The sequence below is a fragment of the Salvia splendens genome, chromosome 12 (genome assembly GCF_004379255.2).
Source record: "Salvia splendens isolate huo1 chromosome 12, SspV2, whole genome shotgun sequence".
NCBI classification, from domain to species: domain Eukaryota; kingdom Viridiplantae; phylum Streptophyta; class Magnoliopsida; order Lamiales; family Lamiaceae; genus Salvia; species Salvia splendens.
This window is the reverse complement of record NC_056043.1, coordinates 4,971,379-4,994,252: the sequence shown is the minus strand read 5'-3', so window position 1 is coordinate 4,994,252 and position 22,874 is coordinate 4,971,379. Positions and strand designations below refer to the sequence as shown.

The 22,874-nt window shown below is 36.1% G+C and overlaps 2 protein-coding genes across 2 annotated transcripts; one reads left to right on the top strand and one right to left on the bottom strand.

Annotated features, from left to right (window-relative positions):
• Positions 1-1,442: 1,442 nt before the first annotated feature.
• LOC121758222 (enhancer of mRNA-decapping protein 4-like) lies at positions 1,443-10,410 on the top strand. Its single transcript, XM_042153640.1, has 12 exons — positions 1,443-2,431; positions 2,995-3,044; positions 3,120-3,276; positions 3,367-3,585; positions 4,784-4,912; positions 5,228-6,814; positions 7,321-7,680; positions 7,753-7,872; positions 8,499-8,669; positions 8,799-8,960; positions 9,074-9,199; positions 9,835-10,410. The coding sequence occupies exons 1-12, from the start codon at positions 1,505-1,507 to the stop codon at positions 10,141-10,143; spliced, it is 4,317 nt and encodes a 1,438-aa protein (XP_042009574.1). The 5' UTR covers positions 1,443-1,504; the 3' UTR covers positions 10,144-10,410.
• A 754-nt stretch (positions 10,411-11,164) lies between these two features.
• Positions 11,165-11,887, bottom strand: LOC121757129 (chaperone protein dnaJ 11, chloroplastic-like). The gene has a single exon (XM_042152624.1). It carries the CDS (start codon positions 11,809-11,811, stop codon positions 11,368-11,370), a length of 444 nt encoding a protein of 147 aa, XP_042008558.1. The 5' UTR covers positions 11,812-11,887; the 3' UTR covers positions 11,165-11,367.
• Between the last annotated feature and the right edge of the window lie 10,987 nt (positions 11,888-22,874).

Sequence of the window (22,874 nt, the reverse complement as noted above, 5' to 3'; positions counted from 1 at the left end):
GCAAGAAAAGATCTTTATTCAATTTTTTATTATTAGAGAAAAGTTATTTATTCAATTTTAAAAAAATTAATATAAAAAATTGAAGAAGCAATTTTACTTGCATGTCACAAAATTAAGTGATAATATTTAAGGTCAAATTATATTTAGAAAATTTGACAAAAATATATTGTAAAGATATTTATAAAAAAATATGAGTATATGATAAATTTATTAAAAATATATATATTTTAAGGTATTGAGGGTATTTTCGTCCAAAAAACTTGGAAATAGTAAAAAGGACCTAAAATGAAACTAACTCAAAGTTCACGGACCTAAAATAAGATTTTCAAAGTTCACGGACCTAAAATGATACTTTGGCAAAGTTCATAGACTTAAAATGATGTTCCCTCTTGAATATATTATCTTATCTTACTAATCTAATATACTTAGTAGGTTTTTTGGAGTATAATTTTGATTTCAAATAATGGTATAAAATTATGCAATTTATAGTAGGGGTACATTTTTATTAATAGAATATAGTTTTAATTTAAGTGTTGTACTCTATTATTATATTCATGCTAAGTTTTAATTTGAAATTTTAATTTATTGGTGTTACTTCTAATTTTTGAATTAAGTAATTATATTTAAGTGTTGTATAGATTGAATTGTTTTTTATTTACTCATATTTCTATTCTTTTTACTTCTCAAATTTTTGAAATATGTTTATATTGAATTCAAATGTGGCTAAACCAAGTAACTATGAAACACCAATAAATAATGATATAAAGTGAAACTAAATTAATATCATTATCAAACAAAGAACAGTATTGCATAACATTAATCGTTGGTGTGTATAATAATATACAATTTTATATATAATATATTAGTTTAATTAAATATGTTGAAATTACTTATAAATATATATTTATATTCAAGATATATAATTTATAAATATATTTATATTTAAATTACTAGAAGTACACATAGTTATAATTGAGTTGATTTTGTTAATCGAAACCGGTGAACTATTTATTCCTTCAAATAGTTTGCTTTTTTTTATTCTTTTGTAAATAGTACTATTATATTTTTCTTTATTTGTATGTCTTAGAGCATCCGCAATGGGCGGACGATGGCACGCATCGTCCGCGCCATCCATCGTCCGCACCCATTGCGGGTGCGTGCCATAGGGCGCGGACGATAGGACGATAGTCGCGCCCTATGGAGGTCGCGGACGATGGCACGCAGTTTTGATTTTCTATTATTTTTTTTAAATTCGTATGGATTTTGTAAATATTAAAAAAATGATGACGTGGCGCGCCTTAGGGCGCCCCACTGCAGGTGGGGAGGTAGGAGGATAAAACTGCTGACGTGGCGCGCCTTAGGGCGCCCCATTGCTAATGCCCTTATTCTATTTCATCTACACATCTCATCTTTTGTTATTTCTTTTATTTTATACTACACTCGCAGTCGACCCGCGCCGATCGGTTTGCTTGATCGATTGATTGATAGGTAGATACATATACAGATGGCTTCCCCTGGCAATCCCCACGCACCAGGCGGAGGTCCCTTCGATATGCACAAATTATTCAAGCCCTCCACACCGCCGCCTCAGCAGCAGCATCCCACCTCCACCCCCAATTCCAACCCTAACCCTCAGAGCTTCCCCAACAACGTCAGCAATGCTAATTCCAACCTTAATTTGGTCTCCGCTCCTTTCCCAGTCCCGTCGGCATCGTATCCGCCGCCAACCGGCGCCGGAAGTGGGAACTACTCCTATTCCCCCCAGACGTCGCCGTACCATTACCACCCGGTGTACACCCCCTACTCCAACCCCCCTCCGCCGCCGCATCAGGAGTATGCTAATGTGCACCCTCAGAGATCGATGTCTTATCCCACCCCGCCGCTCCAGCCCCAGCTGCAGGCGCCGCCTAATTCGCAGCACCAAAATAATTTTCAGAACCCCACAAATCCCCATCCCCAAAACCCTAATAATCCAGGTGCTCGTTTGATGGCGTTGCTGAGTGCGCCGCCTTCTACTATGGATGTTGTTCCGCAGCAGCTGTCAATGCCAATGGCTCAAATCCACCCCACTTCCTCATCGGGCTCTGAATTTTCTATGCCGCAGAATGTGAACGTCTTGCCCTCTTCTGGCCAGGGTATGGTTGTTTCACATCATGGCCCGGTAATGCGGATGCCAAGTAGTAAGCTTCCCAAGGGGCGGCATTTGATCGGAAGTAATGTTGTTTACGACATAGATGTTAGATTGCCTGGAGAAGTTCAGCCTCAACTTGAGGTTACACCCATCACAAAATACGGATCAGATCCTGGACTTGTTTTGGGGAGGCAAATCGCGGTCAATAAGACTTATATCTGTTACGGGCTGAAATTGGGGGCCATCCGGGTGCTCAATATTAACACTGCTTTGAGATCCTTGCTTAAGGGTCTAGCGCAGGTTGCTACCACTATATGCTTATTAGATTCTGTTGTTTTCACTTAAGTATGTCAAATATTGTTTCCCTTAATTGATTTATTAATCTGTTGGTTAAATCAAATGTAGTTTCTGACTGCTTATGGTCATGTTTTATTTTGCTTGCATCTTTGTTTTGGTTAGTTAATGGTGTGATGCAACTAAATGTATTCTCTGTCTTGAAAGTTCTGATTAAGCCGTCGTTTTTCGGGCATTAGTGAAAGGGTGTTCTGCTGTGGGAATGGAATATAGTTTTACTGATCGTACAATCTTTCTGGATTCCAGGATATGTTACACTAGTGGAACTTGATAGTTTACTATTAGGTCCTTGTAGAACATCCTATATGATGATTGCCTTGTTAGCTAGACTTAATGCATTAATTTGTATGATATCCCATGGCATGATCTGTGGTTTAGAGTGGTAAAATTACTCTATTGATCTTATTTGTGGTAATTTTATGGTGACATGTTTCATTTGTTAGCTTGGTTCGTCAATAGCATCAATAAGTTGTCCTGATTTACGTATTGAATGGTGAACTTTCTTGCAGAGAGTCACGGACATGGCTTTCTTTGCTGAAGATGTTCACCTTTTGGCTAGGTATACTCTTCGCCAGCTGTTTTTATACTTCACACCAATTAATTTCTCCTTAACATGCTAATGTGCTCCACACAGTGCAAGCGTTGATGGGCGGGTTTACGTGTGGAAAATAACAGAAGGTTCTGACGAAGAAGATAAGCCACAGATTACTGGAAAGATAGTTACTGCCTTACAAATTACTGGAGAGGGGGAATCTCTCCATCCTAGAGTTTGTTGGCACTGTCATAAACAAGTATACTGCCCTTTTATATATGTTCTGTAGTTGTGTTTTTACACCTCCCTGTCACAATAATAGTTAACCAAGAAATTTATCCTTATTCAGGAAGTTCTTGTAGTGGGAATCGGTAGGCGCGTTCTGAAGATTGATACTACAAAAGTTGGAAAAGGTGAAAAGTATTCAGCAGAGGAACCACTTAAATGTCCAATTGAAAAGTTGATTGATGGCGTCCAACTTGTTGGCAGCCATGATGGAGAAGTGACTGACTTGTCTATGTGCCAGTGGATGACCACCCGCTTGGTATCGGCTTCAGTGGATGGAACGGTTTGTTTTTAAACTCTCTTATTTCCCGATGGAATTTTATTTACTGCCTTCATTGAGTGCTAGCCTTGATTGATATGAATAATGACATCTCAATATTTAGTAGCTACTGTACTTTTCTTGCTATAACATGGATAGAGTGGATATTCTCCTATGGATCAAATATATTAGTATTATCAGATCTATCTCCTTACTTTTTACTTCCACACTCTATTTTCTTTACAACATATGTTGTCAAGAAAGCAAAATATGTTTGAATGAAAAGTCTGGATTAAAATTTACTTGGAGTTTGTGAGTAATGACTACTGCTGCAGATTCTACATTACGTGTGAATTTAATGATTATAGTCAGTCGACCCTGCAAGAAAATGTCATTCAAAAAGCTATCTGACAGAATGAAATGGATGTAATTTTCCGAAAAGGAGAGATGCTGAAATATCAGGATCTGATGATGAATCAATTTTTGGATTACATAAAAAATTCTTAGAAGTAGATCCTTATCAATCTGTACCACACGTGGGGACTATGGATAAAAATACTTGGTTGAAGACTTGTTACCATTCTCTGCAAGCTAAAAAGCAATGATAGAATAAGGTAGAACACTCATTTTTTAAATGAATACAATGAAGATGCAGATTTTTTTTGGGGAAATAAAGAAGCTAGTCAAGCCACGACTTTTACTGGTTTGATAAAAGCTGATGCTCTACGCATACAATGAAGTAATCTGAGAAATACTGGAGACTTGATATTAATTTACATAACTTCAATATAGAATATAGGGGTGAAAAGTAACACCTATGACAGATATTCCATAAAGCAAGAAAATGAAATCTGATATAAAACCAAGGAAGATTTGAACGTAAGGTATGTAGAATGTAATTAGCTGCCTTATATCATTTGCATACTTCATTGCAACTTAAGTCTAAAAGAGCCTCTTTTGATTTGTAAAGTTTGCTCATACTATCAAAATACCATTGAATGATTTATTTGGTACTTGATCAATCAAGCAATATCTGTAATTAATTGTGATGATGTTTTAAATAAAAATCTTCATTAACACTACCATAAAGAAAAAAAAACTTGCACATTTGATGTTACGAAAGTGTGTAAACTCTGTATCTGCAATTTCCTTCTGCACACTTAGGCCGCCCCTTTTCTGATAATTTTGGTCATTCTCATACCTGTTCTGTTTGTAACTGCAGATAAAGATTTGGGAGGATCGCAAGTCATCTCCAATTGCAGTTCTCAGGCCACATGATGGACAACCTGTCAAATCCGTGACCTTTGTGGCTGCTCCTCATCGCCCAGATCATATCATACTTATCACTGGGGTACATGCAGCGGAGAATTTTCTATATTTCATCTTCTGAATTTATTACTCCCTCCGTCCCTGAAAAATAGGCCGATGGACGGATGGCACATGTTTTAATGCGAAATTGGTAAAGTAAGAGAGGGAAGGGGAAAAAGTGAGTAAAGTATGAGAGAGACGGGAGAAAAAGTGGGACTACTTTTTGTGGACACCCCAAAATGAAAAAATGTGACTATTTTTTGTGGACGGAGGGAGTCGTTTTTTGATTAGACATCTTCATTTTGACGGTGTTCTTGATTTTCTGTTGCTGCACTCAATTGTCAAAGTGTTCATGCAGGGCCCCCTGAATCGAGAATTGAAGATATGGGTTTCAGCAAGTGAAGAAGGGTGGTTGCTTCCTAGTGACGCAGAATCATGGAATTGTATCCAGACGTTGGAATTGAGAAGTTCAGAGGGTCGGCTAGAAGAAGGTTTCTTCAATCAAGTAGCAGCATTGTCACAAGCTGGCCTTCTTTTATTAGCAAATGCTAAGAGAAATGCTATTTATGCTGTGCACATGGAATATGGTCCTAACCCAGCAGCAAGTTGTTTTGATTATATAGCAGAATTTACAGTCACTATGCCGATACTCAGTTTTACAGGGACAAGCGAAGTAGGACCTCATGGTGAACAAATTGTTCCAGTGTATTGTGTCCAGACACAAGCTATTCAGCAGTATGCTTTAGACTTGTCACAGTGTCTGCCACCCCCTACAGAGAATGTAGTCTATGAGAAGACAGACTCTAGTGTCTCACGGGATGCTGCAAGTATTGAAGGGATTGCTAGGATGGAGCCTTCTGGCAGTAAACCATCAGAGATTTCTATATCTAGCACAGCTCCCAAAGCAAGCCTGCATGAAGGTGGCTTAGATAATGCATCAACCATTAGGTATGCGGTTGGTGCTGCTTCCGGTGAGTCACCAGCTATACAAGAGTTTGCTACCTCAAGTATGGAGTCCAAACAAGTTAATTTGTCCAAAGCTGTTAATGAAACTGATATTTCTCTTGCCACTTCAACTCAACTCCCTCTGAGTCCCAGGGTTTCTAGATCTCTATCTGGTTTTAGTCGATCAAGCAGCATTGAGCATGGCCCACCAGTTTCGGAGCAGAAAGTGATTGAATATTCAGTAGATAGACCAATGGATAGTGTTCATGGAAACTTGTCTGATGTTGCTTCATTGGATGATGATTCTCAAGATGATATTTCTGCTGCTCTCAATCATCCAATCAAGTTCAAACACCCCACTCATTTGGTAACTCCTGCTGAGATATTGATGGCCACTTCATCCTCTGATGTTAACCACGCAATTGAGCCCCAAAGTGAGGGTGAGCGTAATATTCAAGATGTGGTAGTTAGCAATGATACAAGGAATGTTGAGGTAGAGGTCAAAGTTGTTGGCGAAACAAGATTTAGTCAAAGTAATGATATTGAGCCCCGAGAAGAACTTGAGACTTTTGTGTCAGAGAATAAGGAAAAAAACTTTTGCTCTCAAGCTTCTGATCTTGGAATGGGAATAGCTCGGGAATGCCGCGTCTTGTCTCCTGAAACATACACTGTGGAGGAAGCTAGGCAGGTTAGTGGGACAGATCGAAGAGAAGCAGATACCCAACCCTCTACCACAGTGGAAGAAGGTCATGACTCTGCAAAGGATGTGACTCAGAAGGATACCGATTCTTCAACCCCTTTGGCTGCTCAACCAACTGCACCAACTACGAAAGGGAAGAAGCAAAAGGGAAAGAGTGCTCAAGGATCGGGCCTATCTTCACAATCTCCTAGTGAGTTCAATTCAACTGATTCTACTGTTGAACCAGGTGTTAGCTCTAGTACTCCCCAGGCAGAAACTGGAGTTTCACAAATGCTTTCCATGCAAGAAATGCTGAATCAGGTGATTTTACTTTCATTTTTTGTTAGTATTTATGATAGATCTTGCATCAGTAATTTTTTTAGCACCATTGTGATACCTTTCATGATTTCTAGTGTCTGCTCTTTTATCCTTGCCCCTCGGTGAATATTTGTGTCCATCTGAATTGTATACTAAATAGTTGTAGGGCTAAAAGAGAAGTCTTCGCTCACGACTTCTTGTTGTTTGTCATTCTCATTTTTGTATTTCACTATTTTTACATCCCAAATTGAACAACTTTATGGAAAACTTAATGGCTACATTCTCAATTAGGATACCTGAGTATGGGAACATATATTTGTAGCTAATGCTAAACATGTAAGTTGATCTATGTTTTTTAAATTAATTTTTATTGCTTTGATATTACAAATCTGCAGTCCTATACATTGTTGATATTCAAGTACTGCCATTTTATGTGGATTTACTGTGTCTTGATGCATCAAACTATTGCCATTACTTCATTTTTACTTTTTTGCTTTCTTTTCTTGCAGATTGTGAACATGCAAAATGAAATGCAGAAACAAATGGCACTGATGGTTACCGTTCCAGTTACCAAAGAGGGGAAAAGACTTGAGGCAGCCTTGGGAAGAAGCATGGAGAAAGCTGTCAAAGCCAATTCTGATGCTTTGTGGGCTCGTCTTCAAGATGAAAATGCAAAACAGGAAAAAGCAGCTAAAGAGCGCATGCAACAGCTAATGAATACAATCAGTAATTGCTTAAACAAAGACTTACCTGCTATCATAGAGAAAACTGTCAAGAGAGAACTGACCACGATTGGGCAATCTGTGGCACGCACCATTACGCCAGCCATTGAGAAAACAATTTCCACTTCCATTATAGAGAGCTTCCAGGTTAGAACCTCAGTTAGTTTGGTTCTCTTTTGTTCAACCATGTATTGTAACTTACATGATTTTTGTTATCAGAAAGGAGTAGGTGATAAAGCTGTAAATCTGTTGGAAAAATCAGTGAGCTCCAAACTTGAAGCTTTGGTTGCTAGGCAAATCCAAGTTCAATTTCAAACTTCTGGCAAACAAGCTCTTCAGGTATTGAACAACAATATAGTTGATTTACTACGTCTGGTGGTTGCAGTTCCTTTTTTTTTTCTTTGGGTGAATCTCTTAGGAGTATCTAAGTTAAAAGATCAAAGATCTGATTCATGCATAATCATGCTCAGTTGCTCTGTTTTGCTTTGAATTGAGGGTTGTAGATAGATGGGGCATGTAGATTGTATCATTTTCTAGCCTAAAGCTTTCTAATGATCTAATGTGAAACCAAATATAATAAGGTCAATGAAGCCATGACCTAGCCAACTGGGAGCTTTGTTATATCAATATGTTGCAAGACATGGTTAACTGGATTTTCATTATAGTAGAAAATATTCATTTTTGGTAACACCCTTTGTCTATCCTGAATCTTTTTTACTCCCTCCGTTCCTTGTTAATAGAGTCATTTTTCTATTTTGGGAAGTTCCAAGTTAATTGAGTCATTTCTTTTTTTGGCAAAAAGTAATTCTCCCTTTTATTTTATTCTCTCTTCATCTCTCTTACTTTATTCTCTTGCTTTTTTCACCATCCATTTAACACACTATTCTTAAACTCCTTGACGAAATGAAATGTATCTATTAACAAGGAACGGATGGAGTATGATTTAGTCTGACTTTGTAATGCAGGAAACCCTGAAATCGAGCCTGGAAGGTTCTGTAATCCCTGCATTTGAGATGTCATGTAGGACCATGTTTGAGCAGGTCGATACAGCATTTCAAAAAGGAATGGTTGAACATACGTCAGTGGTTCAGCAACAATTTGAGGCATCACATTCTCCATTAGCGCTTGCACTAAGGGTACTAAAGTTGATGGTGTTATTATGATGTTTAAATATCACCATTGCTACTTTTTAGGATAGCTTTAGTCTAAAGTTTATCTCATTGTACTTCTTATCCACCTAACAGTAATTTTATTTTACTCTTCAGGATGCTATAAATTCGGCATCATCAATGACTCAAACTTTGAGCAACGAGTTGCTTGATGGTCAAAGAAAATTGTTAGCTATTGCTGTATCCGGAGCGAATTCTAAAGCTCCGAGTCTATTGAGTCAACTAAGTAATGGTCCTTTGGGTTCACTTCATGAGAAGGTTTGCTGTTTCTATTTTTTTTGTTATTTTTCTTTGTTGGCTGTGTTATCTATAAAATTTAAATTCTTTCTGTCTATAGCTATTTCATCTGATAAAAGGCTTTTCTGTTTTAGGTTGAGCTTCCCCCTGACCCGACCAAAGAGCTATCTAGATTAATTGCTGAGCGCAAGTATGAGGAAGCTTTCACCGCTGCCCTACAGATGAGTGATGTTAATATAGTATCTTGGCTGTGCTCTCAGGTATTGTCTGTGCTGACGATAGTTACAACTTACATGCCTTACTCTGAGTTCCTGTGGTTGGGTTCAGGTTTTAACTTAGGTCACTTTGGCACATGGTTGGAGAATGATGAGGCTAATTGCTAGATCATACTCATGTACCAATGTAGGAATATGGCTAGGAGGTTTTAAGATGGATTTGGTCAAACTTGAGATGAGAGGCTCACTTTGTGTCTCCTCATTGAATGTTTCACTTGAGAATTGAAACTGGAGAGGATTGAATAACTTTGACACTCAACAAAAAGATAGTCAGTTAGAAAACTGAAAATATTATCAGTTCACATGGTAAAAAGGCAATTTACAGAGGAGAGATGCATGAGAAGATTGTGTGGCATATTGAACTTAGTGAATTTGGATTACTAGCAACAAAGATGTTTGTGCTGGACTAACTCTCTAGTGAATTTGATAAAATTGTGGATCTAATGAAAATCGTTGTGTATGTCTAATATGACCCATACTCACTATACTCTTCATACCTAATCAAAACTTGCTCAACTTAGCTTTGGGCCTGCACTATATTCTATTTATCTGCATCACAGCAGACAGTTTTCTAACGTGACTATGTTTTTAGTGTAATGAATTTGTATGGTTTGGCCCAGGTTGACTTACCCGGAATTTGTTCGGTGAATCCCCTTCCTTTGAGCCAAGGTGTGCTTCTCTCTCTTCTACAGCAATTGGCTTGTGATATAAGCAATGACACACCTCGTAAGTTAATGTGGATGCGGGAGGTTATGACTGCAATAAATCCAACTGACCCGATGATCGCAGTACATGTACGCCCAATCTTTGAGCAAGTATATCAAATACTAAACCACCAACGCAACCTTCCAACGTTGGGCGGTGCTGAACTTGCCAACATCCGCTTAATCATGCATGTCATCAACTCCATGCTCATGAGCTCTAAATGATTGATGTGGTTTGCTGGAGCCATTCGGATTTGGGTGCTTAAATCTTTTGCCATTTCCCCGAATGATAGGACCATTGTTAGCAGCAGTTTGTGTGAATTTTAACTATGCAGTTTTAGTGAGTTTTTCCATATGCAATTTTGTACTGTGGTACACTGTCTGTCCAGTTACAATTCTGTGTCTGGATTTGACTCTCTTTCATTTGTTTGTCATCTTGATTTTCCCAGTTTCATTTGAAATATCTATATATATATATATGCAATTAAGGGATATGCTGTGGCAGTGAGTGGACTGTGGCCCTACTTTGCCTAAAATTTAGTTACTCGTTCATGTTTTTCCTCATGCCAAACCTAGTGATTTGGAGTAAAATATACCCTACTATGAGAAATTGGGTGTTCAATGAATGCATTTTCATATGTAGCAATTTATTCTCTTTCTAAACCCTTTTTGTTCTATCCAAGTAAGGCAACAATGAGAAATTGGGTGTTAAATGAATACATTTTCATTTGCTATATTCATAACAATACGTTAAATTCATCATAAACTAACCGTTTTACGCAATTCAATATTTGTCCCCACATTAAATCATATAAACCCCTTCCATTTTCTACGCAGACGATGTCGTTTTGCCAAACGTCCACGTGTTATAAATAAGTTGCCTCATCAATAGTAATTATTGGAAAAGAGATGATGAAATAATTGAAACAATTTGCCTTATCTTTTGTAATTTTTACGAATTTGAAAAGTGCAGGACATGTTACAAGAATTTGACTGTGATTTATTTGATAGTAGTATATAAATTAAGTTCTTAGTTAATAGTAGTAATCAACTAAATCAGATTCTCCACAAACAACAAACTGGAAAGGAAGGCTGAAACCTTCTTCCTCTTGGTTTTGGGGTGGGGAGATACTTTATCTCTATTAATTCTTGCTAGTATTTTATTTCCGCGCACACCACTTTCTGTTTCTGAGAATAGATCTTCAAGGTAGCCAATGAGATTAAATTTTGCTTCAATCACCACAAATTCTCAATAATCTGTCTTCATTAATATTATACTTTTCTACACCGGGGAATTACATTAAGAATTCCAAAAAAAACCCAAAGAAAAACCGTATTCTAATAATTTCCCCTTCTAAAAATCGGAAAAATCAAAAGGATCGCATAAGGATAAGCATATACATACGACTTGTTAATTTCCTGAATCGATATTAACAGAGTGCGGCGGCATCACCAGCACTGGTCCGTCTCCCAGCGACGCGTCTGGTAAAATCTCCCCCTGCCAGGGCTCCCGTAACCGCCTGCGCCGCCGGGATTCCACCGCCCGCGTGAATCGACTGTCAAATTGAGATCGTACTCCGCCCTGGCGTTCGGATCCGAGAGCGTGGCGTAGGCGTTGTGGATCTCGATGAAGTCTCCGCCGTCCGCGGACGTTGCGATCGAGGAATCCATGAATCGCGCTCTGGCGTCGGGGTGGTGCAGCTTGGCCAGCGTGCGGTACGCCGTCTTGATCTCCACCTGCGACGCGTTCCGCTTGACGCGGAGGACCTCGTAGAGGCTCCGCCGGTCCGGCACGGCCAGCTGCGCCGCCTCGGCTCGGACGGACATATTGCGGCTGCGGAATTGCTGGAGAGGAACCGCCGATGTTGAGGCGAGTGTGGGGCTTTGTAGCATCGAAAATTCGGAATGAAAACAGAGATTTTTTTTGGGTTGGAGAGAAGAAAGAAGTGAATACAATTGCAATGTGTGGAGGAGAGAGGGTTTAAATGCAAGTCAAGAGGGGCGCGTGGGCCCCACCCGTGAGATGGGAAAAAGCTGTGTGTCTGATGATTTACTGTGTGCTGACTTGGCACACTGTATTGCCTCTCTACAGCTCAATAGCGTCTACTCCACATTCAATTTATTTTGTCTCTATAATAAATTGGTTTTAAAAAATTTATACTCATATTCTAAAAAGTTGTTTTCGTGAGGAGAGAACATAAAAATTTATATTTAAATATAAAAATTACTAGATATTTTGAGTGGGAAAAAACGAAATAGAAAAATTAATTATGTAAATTGTCGATTTTATTCTCATCCTTTGATTTTTTAGAATAAAATATGATCACTAAAAAAATGTAGTGATCCGAATGTTGACGTGACAACAAAAATATCGATCATCCAAATTACACAATTATGTACATCGATCATCCAAATTACACGTTGATTACGTATAAATTATTCAATCGACGTATTCTTCCAACTGCTACGTTGATATCCGGATCGCAATTAAATTTTTTTATAGGAAATAATACTCTTTCTGTTCGTGAAATGTTATCCACATTTGACTCGGCACGAGTTTTAAGAAATACGAATAAAAGTTAATGGAAAAATTTTGTGGAATATGGGTTCCACATTTATAAATTAGTTTTATAATAGAATATGAATGTAATGAGTTAGTGGAAAATATGCTTCATTTATCAAAAATGGAAAAAAAGCAAAATGGACAACATTCAGAGGTTGGACCGAAATGACAAAAGTGGATAATATTTCACCGATGGAGGAGTAATCAACACTAATAGAGTGGAGGAAGTACATTGTTTGTACTCCTTCCGTCGACCAATATAAGGACAATTTGACTGGACACGGGTCTTAAGAAATATAGTAAAAAGTGAGTGAAAACGGTTAGTGGAAGGTGATCGAGTCCTACTTTTATGGAGAATTAGTTTTATAATGAAATGTGAATGAAATAATGTTAGTGGAACATTTATTGGTGGATGAACGAAAATGACAAAATGAGATACTTATCGATGTTCGGATATAGAGCTCAATCAATTTATTGAAAATTCCATGTGGATAATAGGTTAGAGCATCCACAATGGGATGGATGTCCCGTCGGACTTCCCAAAAACACCTCCTGCCACGTCATAAGGACATCCCACTGCACTGCCACGTCATAAGGACATCCCACTACACAATGGCGGACATCCCGACGGACATCCACAAAAAACAATAAAAAATCGAGACGTCCGCCGTGTCAACGCAATGGCGGACGTCCCAACGGACATCCCGACGGACGTCCCGGAAAGCCGCGGAACTCCGGTGTTCGCAGCGGACGTCTGTATCCGTATGCATGCTGCCTAATGGCGGACGTCCGGCACGCCGATCCGACGTCCACCGGGACATCCGCCATTGTAGATGCTCTTAGGATGAAAAATTGGGTTGTATTGATGTTGAGTTTTCAGATAACCCAACCCTACTTCCATTTACTTCAGTTTCTATTTAAGGGTGTGTTCACTTTCCATTTTATATATTCAGCAGATTTATATCAAGGTCATAATTGAATGGGGATGGCCCACAGAAACGTTTCTACTATTTGATGTTTAGTTTGCATGAAATAACACCAGATTTGGTAATGTAAATAATGTTTTTTAAAGATTCATAGTAGACATTGACTAAAAAGCCCTCACTCTTCCATCTTAAAGATTCCTAGTAGACATTGAAAATAGGGGGTTATAGAAGGTATTTTGCCTGCAATTCTTGATTCAATTTCCGATGCAGTTTCAATTAACACCAATTTTGCAAGAATTCAAAACTGGTTATCTCAGCAAGGAACAGTGAGGGCCGACGTTATTTCTAGGGCCCACAATAATTATTTCTCAGAAAGTGAACACTTGTTAATTCCAAGAATTGAGGCCTTAACTTGCTATAACCATGAAAGTGAACACACCCTAAGCTTGTTAGTTTCCTTAATTAATTTTGTCATCAATTGCTTTCTCTCTTATCAATTGTAGAATAATTGACGAGCAATGTCTTGTGTGTTGATTCTCCTTTACCTTTACATCTATCTTCACCAAGGATCTGAATTATTGATCTCTGCTTCAAAGTCTAGTAATAGTGGTTATATTCCTTTTATTTGTCCAGATAAATACACACATATATTGATATAGATGGTTAAAAACACAAGTCATATATAGACGGTATATTAACCAAACTATTACAATAGAAAAGATAACAAAAAAAGTTATGTCACGAATATCAAAATATAGATAAAAAATTGATATATTATGATGATGATGATCTCACTTAACTCTCACCTTCTTCTGTAATCAATTTAGTTATCAAAGTAATAGTACATTACATATTATAATTGCAAATGAATGAGGAAAATATTTTTTGAGATGCGAAATGGATATGTCTTGAATGTATTAGAAATAGAATTTGTACAATAATTATGAAAGACAAGTGTAGAGAATAATTGTCCCACCATGTGTGCAACTCCTAATGCTATTTATCCTTTAGTATTTTTGTTGCAAATGTTAGAATCTAATCATTTTGCTTGCTCAAGAGTCTGATCTCATGCTTTCTCAACTAGATGAACACATCTTTCTTCAAAGTTGATAAAAAGAAAAAGACTATGGAACTCCCTCTTCTTCGTTTATGCATGGTTTATTTGGTGGTTTGAGAACAACGTTATCTTTGAGAAGATAGATCCAAATTGAGAGGTTGAAAAAATGTTAGTAATATTTTGGAGACTTGATTCGTGGATCAAACCGTGGTGTCTATAGCTTCCCTCTCTAACGAGGCAAATGTAAGAAGAGATGATTAAGGTTAGAAGATGCTGAATAATAAGGTTAGCATCTTCTAACCTTAACGTTCTATGATTAAGGTTTTCAAATGCTGAAGACATGCGCACTGCTTTGCACTATTTTGGAATACTTCCTCAACGTTCTATGATTAAAGTATTTTATTTAACAAAGAAAAAAAAAGTATTTTATTTATCAAATAATCTAGACTATACACATCGTTCTATGATTAAATTATTTTATTTATCAAATAACCTTGCATAGACTATACAAGTATTCAAATGTTTTTGGAATACTTGCTTATCAAATAACTTTGCATAGACTAGACAAGTATTCAAATGTTTTTATATGCGTACTCGTCGTACTTTCTTGAAGTTTTTTATTTATCAAATAATCTTGTATAAACTCGACAAATATTCAGATGAAATGAAACTGAATTTACTCATGATATTTGAACTCAGAATTACTAATGTCATTTTAATTAGAAGGCTATAAAAAGCATCATATTAACAATTTACTTGTGACGAGTAAAGATGATGAATTCCGATGTATAGGAGGTAGTATAAGATTAAAATATTATTGTAAGGATGCATGGTGGTGCCAAAAATTGATCTCACTTTGATGACAATATTTATATTATTAATATATATAGATAGATAGATAATTATTTCACACTTTCTAAATCCGAAATTTAAAAATAATTTATTTGAAAATGGCGACTGACTCATCGCACATTAAGATAAAGAGAATGCATCAGACTTCCAACTTTTCTAAATAATTTCAAAAAAAAAAAGTACTAATACTATTGCTCGACTCAAATCATGTACTGTTTTTATATGAAAATTACCTTCTAACATATCTTGAGTCATAACGTAACAAATTAATTTTTATCCGTCCACGTAAGTCCACTATCTGTTTCAATCAAGTGCTCCATTACAATAAAAAAGAGTAGTGATTTAGAGACATAATGTCTCTATGACATAATGCCCCTATGTCACTTTGCCATAACTATATTTTATATTGTGACTAATCTACCCTAATATTATATTAAATGGATATATATCTAGTTAAGGAAAATTATATCAAATTAAATACATTTATCTAAATGCATGCTCATTTATTAGAGATAAACGTGAATCATGCATTAAAGTTATAAATGGATTTCAAACAAAATCATATGTATATATATACTTATGTCATGTTAATTTAATACTTATTTAAAAAATATTAATTCAGATTATAAATTTATCATTATAGTAGTATTAATTAACACACTATATAACTAAAATGTTATATTTAATTATAAAATAATTTGATAACTTAATATAGTACTACTATTCTTTTATATCTTGTTCTTTTTTTAAAAATATTCTAAATATACAACAGTGAAATCATTTATTTTAATATATGAAAAAAATAAAAATTAAAACATTTTTCTTCTTCAAATTTGAATTTTATAATAAAATAATATAGTTATTATGATGAAGAATTTTTGCGTTATCTTATTTTTTGTGTTATTTTCTATAGCTTTTGTTACAGGAGAGGCTTTCTTAAGTTGCAAACTCTGATAACTTATCAATGCAGTGAATTAAAAATGTCAATACAGTGACATTAAAATGACAACAAATAATTTTGTTGACATTTCAATATACTGTGTTGATATTTTAATGTCATTGTGTTGATATTTTCAAGAATAATTATTATTTTTGAATAAAATTTATTATTTTAAAATGATCAATAATAGGTTTCTATTTAACATGTGATGACTCAAATCCTTTGGTCTATTGGATAGATAGAGAGCTTGTTATTTACTATACTTCATCATAGAATAAAGAGTATTGTTATTGGGAATAAAATTTACATTTACTATGAAAAATTAGTGTTTAATATATAAATTTACTAATATAGTTTGTTGCAAATAAAAGTTATTTATTGTAGAAAAAAGTTATTTATGTTTGCTATTTGACAAGAGATTATAATTGTTAAAAATATAATCATTTTAATTAATAAAATATTATTAATATAATCAATAAAAGCATTATTGTAACAAATACTACCTCCGTCCCACAAGAATATACACTATTTTTTTTAGTCCGTCCCGCAACAATATGCACTTCATTTCTCTCTAGTTAAATGAAATTATTGTTCCAATAAATAAATTTTATTATTCTTATGAATAACATTTATTATCCTTGTAAATAAAAGTTAATGTTTTGGGAATAAAAATTACTGTTATTGCAAATAAAAGTTACTATTTTGGAAATAAAGTTACTATTCTCATAAATACAGTAAATAATTTTGTTCTAATGAATAAAAAGTTAGTAGTATTAATTTTGTGAAGAGACAAAGCAAAGGGAATTAATCAAATGCGTATTTTAATCTACATGTGATAAAATGGTATAAATAATAATTTTTATTGTTATAGAAAATTAGAAATGAGCAAATTGGAAAAGAGATAAGTTGTTGATGTAAAACTATACTTGTAGAAAAAGAAAATGAGAATTTATTGATGGAGAATTATAATGTGAGAAAAAGGAGAGAATTTATTGATAGACTTATAATTAGAGAAGAGGAGAGAATACTTAATAAAAATGAATTAAAAATCTTTGAAATTTAAATAATTGCCAGGCACAAATCTCATTAAGACACCCACCTTCCTTAATTGAAGTCATACATACGTTTTTATACCATTAAGGGTAAAAAATAGTATACATGTAAAGCATTAATTTAATAATAAACACAATATAATACAAAATTACTACTTTAACCTCATTATGTCTTAGACATTATGTCTCCAAAACATTTTTCTAACAAAAATAATTAACCTCTTATTTTACCAATGATCTTCACTAATCATTAGTTTGATTGACTAGGAAGTTACTTATTTGAATTGATTTCCTCGTGACTCATAAGCATTCACAAAAAACAGGCAAAATTTGGAACAACTTGTAATAAAATAGGTTAATATTTATAATTAACAGAAACTTCATAATTAAGGGTCTGATTATTTCATGTATTTTATTTACATATAGCCATAAAGTCTCCAAGAGTAACCGAACTCGATATTATAACAACTTAAGAGTCAACTTATAGCAATTAATTATATAATTTGTTCTTAAGTTGTGTGCTTACAATGATTAATTGATGTTATGATATATCTTCAATATACTCTTTTGTTTATAGGACACTGTCACTATGCGAATGTTATTATTTAAACAACAAAAAGCCCCCACCACTTTTATACTAATCAAATTTTATTTAATAAGTATAATCGACTCTACTAAACAGCCTCCTCATAAGTTAGAAATAGAATATAATCAAGACTAAACTCCTATTTTGATCCTTAACATATTGCGATTTTTTTATTTTGGTCCAAAACATTATCTTTTGAATTATTCGGTCCCTCACATTTAAAATCGGATCACATTTAGTCCGAAATGGACGGAACTGTTAAAATTTAATAGTCAACGTGGATTTATCAGATTTTGACCCGATTAATCATTTTTAATTAATTCAAAAATAATAATAATAATTATTATAAATAAATAAACTTTTATATTATAAATAAAAAATAACCCCCTCCAGCATCTCCACCATCTCCGCCGCCCTCCCCGCCTCCCGATTCCCCCTCATCGCCCCCACCACCGTCGTCACCGTCTCATCCCTCAGCCTCACCCCCTCCTTACATCATCACCCCCTATGTTGAGAATGCAACGACGTCTCTTCCGATTTCAACCCCACTCCTCCTCTTCCCCCCTCACCCAGAAACACCCACATTTCTCTCAAACCAATCCGCCGCCTTCGTCCTCGCCTGGGCCCACTCCCGCCCTCCAAATCCTCATCAACGATGAGAATCAGCAGCAGCTAGAGCAGAATGACCCTTTTACCCCCAAGCCCACCACCTTCAAGAGACCCCATCTCCAGCAATAATTCTCCCGTTCCCTCACCAAGACTCCGACTCTCTCCAACGCCCTCCACAGATACGGCGTGGACCCACCTGCAAAATTCAGTATTTTCCACAATAGGTCTCAGAAATTCTTGACCCATTTCCACCACCACCTCTGCCGCCGTCTCCGCCTCCACCTCAGCCTCTGCCACAATAGCAATCCCGAGGCTCCCCACGATTAGGTTGTTCCTTGCCAAGTCCTTGCCGATTAAGATAAATGCCAAGGGCCGGGTGAGCCAGCCTCATTTTCCGGTGCTTTGGTCGATTGGTTCGAGGCAGAAGGCGGATAAGAAGGCCATTTTCGGGTGTTATGTTCAAGCATACACCAATGGGGATGTCTATGAGGGCGAGTTTCATAAGGGGAAATGTAGTGGCAGTGGGGTTTATTACTATTACATGAGTGGGAGGTATGAAGGTGATTGGGTTGATGGCAAGTATCAGGCTATGGCGTTGAGACGTAGGCTCGGGGCAGCCGGTAAGAGGGCAGTACCGGCAAGGCCATAGGCATGGTTTCAAAGTATATAGGTTTTACACTGGTGACGTACATTCTCAACGGAGGGGGTGATGATGTAAGGAGGGGGTGAGGCTGAGGGATGAGACGGTGACGACGGTGGTGGGGGCGATGAGGGGGAATCGGGAGGCGGGGAGGGCGGTGGAGATGCGGGAGGGAAAGGAGGTGGTGGGGGGGGGGGGGTTATTTTTTTATTTATAATATAAAAGTTTATTTATTTATAATAATAATTATTATTTTTAAATTAATTAAAAATGATTAATCGGGTCAAAATCCGATAAATCCACGTTGACTGTTAAAGTTTAACAGTTCCGTCCATTTCGGACTAAATGTGATCCGATTTCAAATGTGAGGGACCGAATCATTCAAAAGATAATGCTTTGGACCAAAATAAAAAAATCGCAATATGTTAAGGATCAAAATGAGACTTTAGTCTATAATCAATTATTTGTTGGAAATTGGATATACATTTGGTCGGAATCCAACGAAGATCAAAATAGTTTCACTTTATCAAAGTGAAATTTCCAAAATGGATACCATACATACATACATTCACCAATTTAGTTTTTGATACTCATTTTTATATTTGCAATTGAATAACTCAAACTAAATGAAATAGATAAATAGAAAATAATACTCCAGAAACCCACTAGATAGTCAGCAATTTGCAAAGGCAATAATGATTGAGTATATATTATTAATTATATGCATCCATCCACAATGTACATGCTGATGAAATAGTAGGGCCAATCACTAGCATTTGTTTCCTAAAGTAGCGCGGAATTGTGCAAGTGTTCGGATTTGGATTATGAATTAAGACACACTTTTGGCAAAAAAAATATATATGATTGCCCTCGCACCAAAATATCTCGGGTCACATAACCATTAAAATTTGTACAATTTGTATCTAAACATAAACAAATATACAAAGTTATAATAATATCACTGAATATAAGTTTGTTTCTAGATTGTCTTACAAAATTTAGTTCGTAAAACAATCCTATATTTTTTTATTGTCAAGGTATTCTACTCAAGGTTGATGAAATCCGGTGTATTGAATTATCATCCTCGTTAAGCGAAGAAACACAACTCAGTTGGTAAGATGCTTAATCTCTAGTTAAGAAGTTGGGGATATGAGTTGTTCGCAGTGTATGTGTAAATCTAAAAAGTAATTCTTAATCTTGTAAATTTTATCGATTTTTTTTTCGGCACATGTGAAGTGGAACTGATTACTCTCATCCTTCACATTACATGAATACAAATTAAGTTCGAGATCGTTGGTAGTCTTTCTATAAAGATAAAACCGCGATAAGCCAGAAAGATTAAAAAAAAGCCTATGTTGTTATTTGGTAGATACTTAATTTTTAAAAATAAAAATAAAAAAGTGAGATTTTGGTAGCCTAGTTTGTTTAATATTTCGAGTTTTTCTACTTATTTATTTCATGTACCAAACATATGGGATTATATTGATCCTTTTTAAATTATTAATCTAAACTTTGACTTATTTGCTTAGGTTCCCCTCAATAGTCAATACACTATTTTTCCGAAAAACCATTTCTCCCAATATCTATCCGTTTTCTTCAAAAAAAAATTATAAATCTACGCCACTCATTTTTCTATATTTCTTTTTTTTTTAATTTCCCCCAAAATTACGTTCCAATTTTTAATGAATTATGGTATGTTAAGAAAATATCCGATGGCTGAGTGATTTAATCTATGTCTTGATGCAAGAAAATTGAATTGCACAAATTTTTTTATTGAATTATTAAATTTGACCATTCCGATTATAAGAGATAGATCACAAATCGTTTTCAACTGACTCGTAGTGACATTTCATATTCATCCTTCCAAAGCTTCTATCCAATCGAATTATACAAAGATCAAATATACTCCAATTGTAACATTTCATAATTCAAAATAAAATAAAATTTCTTGGCACGTGCCAAAGCTACTAGAAGCCTTTCACTGTCACACTCGAAATAGCCACACATTTTTAGCTAACGTATTGATTGTTCCATTTTCTTTTCTTTTCATTATTGACCCTCTGCAGTTGTACCATTCGCTCTAGTGGTTGGACCTATTCCACTTTCCATTGTGTGATGAGATTGATATATAATTAGGCTGTCAAAAGTGTGTTACGGATAAAATTTCATAATTATAACTATGGTTTGGTATTAATCAAGCCAACAACAGATTTCATAGGTTATGACGTCATTGTAATAAGTATACGAGTAATTTAAAATTTTCACTAATGGGTTTTAAACAAGGATTAGTATATGGTGATGGTTTGATAACGATGTGAAAGCTATATCTTCGCCACTACTATTTCTTTATACATTAAATTATATAAATGCAATCTGATGTACTCCTATACACTATGTTCTAGAATATTTAATTGCTTCTTGTGTGTTATCGTGTAAACTTGTATTTTATTTTCAATCATATAATATTAAATTTATAACCAGGGTTTCAGGTGAAAGTTAACTTAGACACATGATTTATTAAAAAAATAATATTCATGCGTATGATTACTATTTAAACAGTGTGCAATGTGTGTTAAAAGTGTAAGTGATCCATCCATATTGATTAGTCTAGCATACTCTTCGGAGCATCCACTGGGGCGCCCTTTAGGGCACTCTATGCTCCGCCACATCAGCATTTTATCTTCATATCATTCCACCTGCAGTGGGATGCCCTATAATCCGCCATAAGCATTTTATTTATTTGAATATTTAAAATATTACAAAAATTGGAAAAAAAACTTTATTTCATTGAAAGTTCAAATTACAGAACGAAATAAAAAAAAACTACAAATTCTCAATGGCGGTTACAGTACCAAACTTCTCCAATCATTTCGTTCATGAGATGAGCATGATCTTGTTGGTTGCGCATTCGTGTTCAACTATCATGTTATGCAAGATGATGCACGCATACATGACATCGGCGATGACGTCCTTGTACCAGAACCGCGCCGGACCCTTCGCTATAGCCCACCGCGTTTGGAGCACACCAAATGCCCGCTCCACATCCTTCCGCGCAGCCTCCTGCTTTTGTGCGAATAAAACCCTCCTGTCACCCATTGGGCAACTGATCATCTTCACAAAAACAGGCCACCTTGGGTATATGCCATCGGACAAGTAGTACCCCATATGATATTGGCATCTGTTGCCATTGAACTCGATGGTCGGGCCGTTGCCATTGCATTGCTCGGTGAAGAGGTTGGATGAGTTGAGGACGTTGATGTAGTTGTTCGACCCCCGCTACACCGAAGTAAGCATGCCAGATCCAGAGCCGATGGTCAGCGACGACTTCGAGGATCATCGTCAGGTGGCTGCCCTTATATCCACTAGTAAATTGGTCTCTCCACGCCGTCGAACAATTCTTCCACTCTCAGTGCATACAATCGATGCTCCCTAGCATTCTCGGAAAGCCATGCGTCGTCTCGTGCATCTTCATCAGGGCTTGACAATCCACAGCAGTCGGCTTTCACAAATATGTGTTGCTAATAGCCTCCACAACTCCCCTACAAAAATTCTTCAGGCACTCGAGACCAGTTGTCTCCTCGACGTGAAGGTACTCGTCGAACATGTCCGTCGTGGTGCCATAGGCCAACTGCCGGAGCGCAACCGTGCACTTCTGCAACAGCGTAAGCTCGGGTCTGCCAATGTAATCTTCCCGATACTGGAAGTATTCATCACGTGCCTCCAACGTTTGG

Bases quoted from the DNA above. Each gene is read 5' to 3' on its own strand.
- LOC121758222 (XM_042153640.1), top strand. From the start codon at position 1,505: ATGGCTTCCCCTGGCAATCCCCACGCACCAGGCGGAGGTCCCTTCGAT. The intron at 7,681-7,752 runs GTTAGAACCTCA...TTTTGTTATCAG, and splicing joins CCATTATAGAGAGCTTCCAG to AAAGGAGTAGGTGATAAAGC. The intron at 9,200-9,834 runs GTATTGTCTGTG...GGTTTGGCCCAG, and splicing joins TATCTTGGCTGTGCTCTCAG to GTTGACTTACCCGGAATTTG.
- LOC121757129 (XM_042152624.1), bottom strand. From the start codon at position 11,811: ATGCTACAAAGCCCCACACTCGCCTCAACATCGGCGGTTCCTCTCCAG.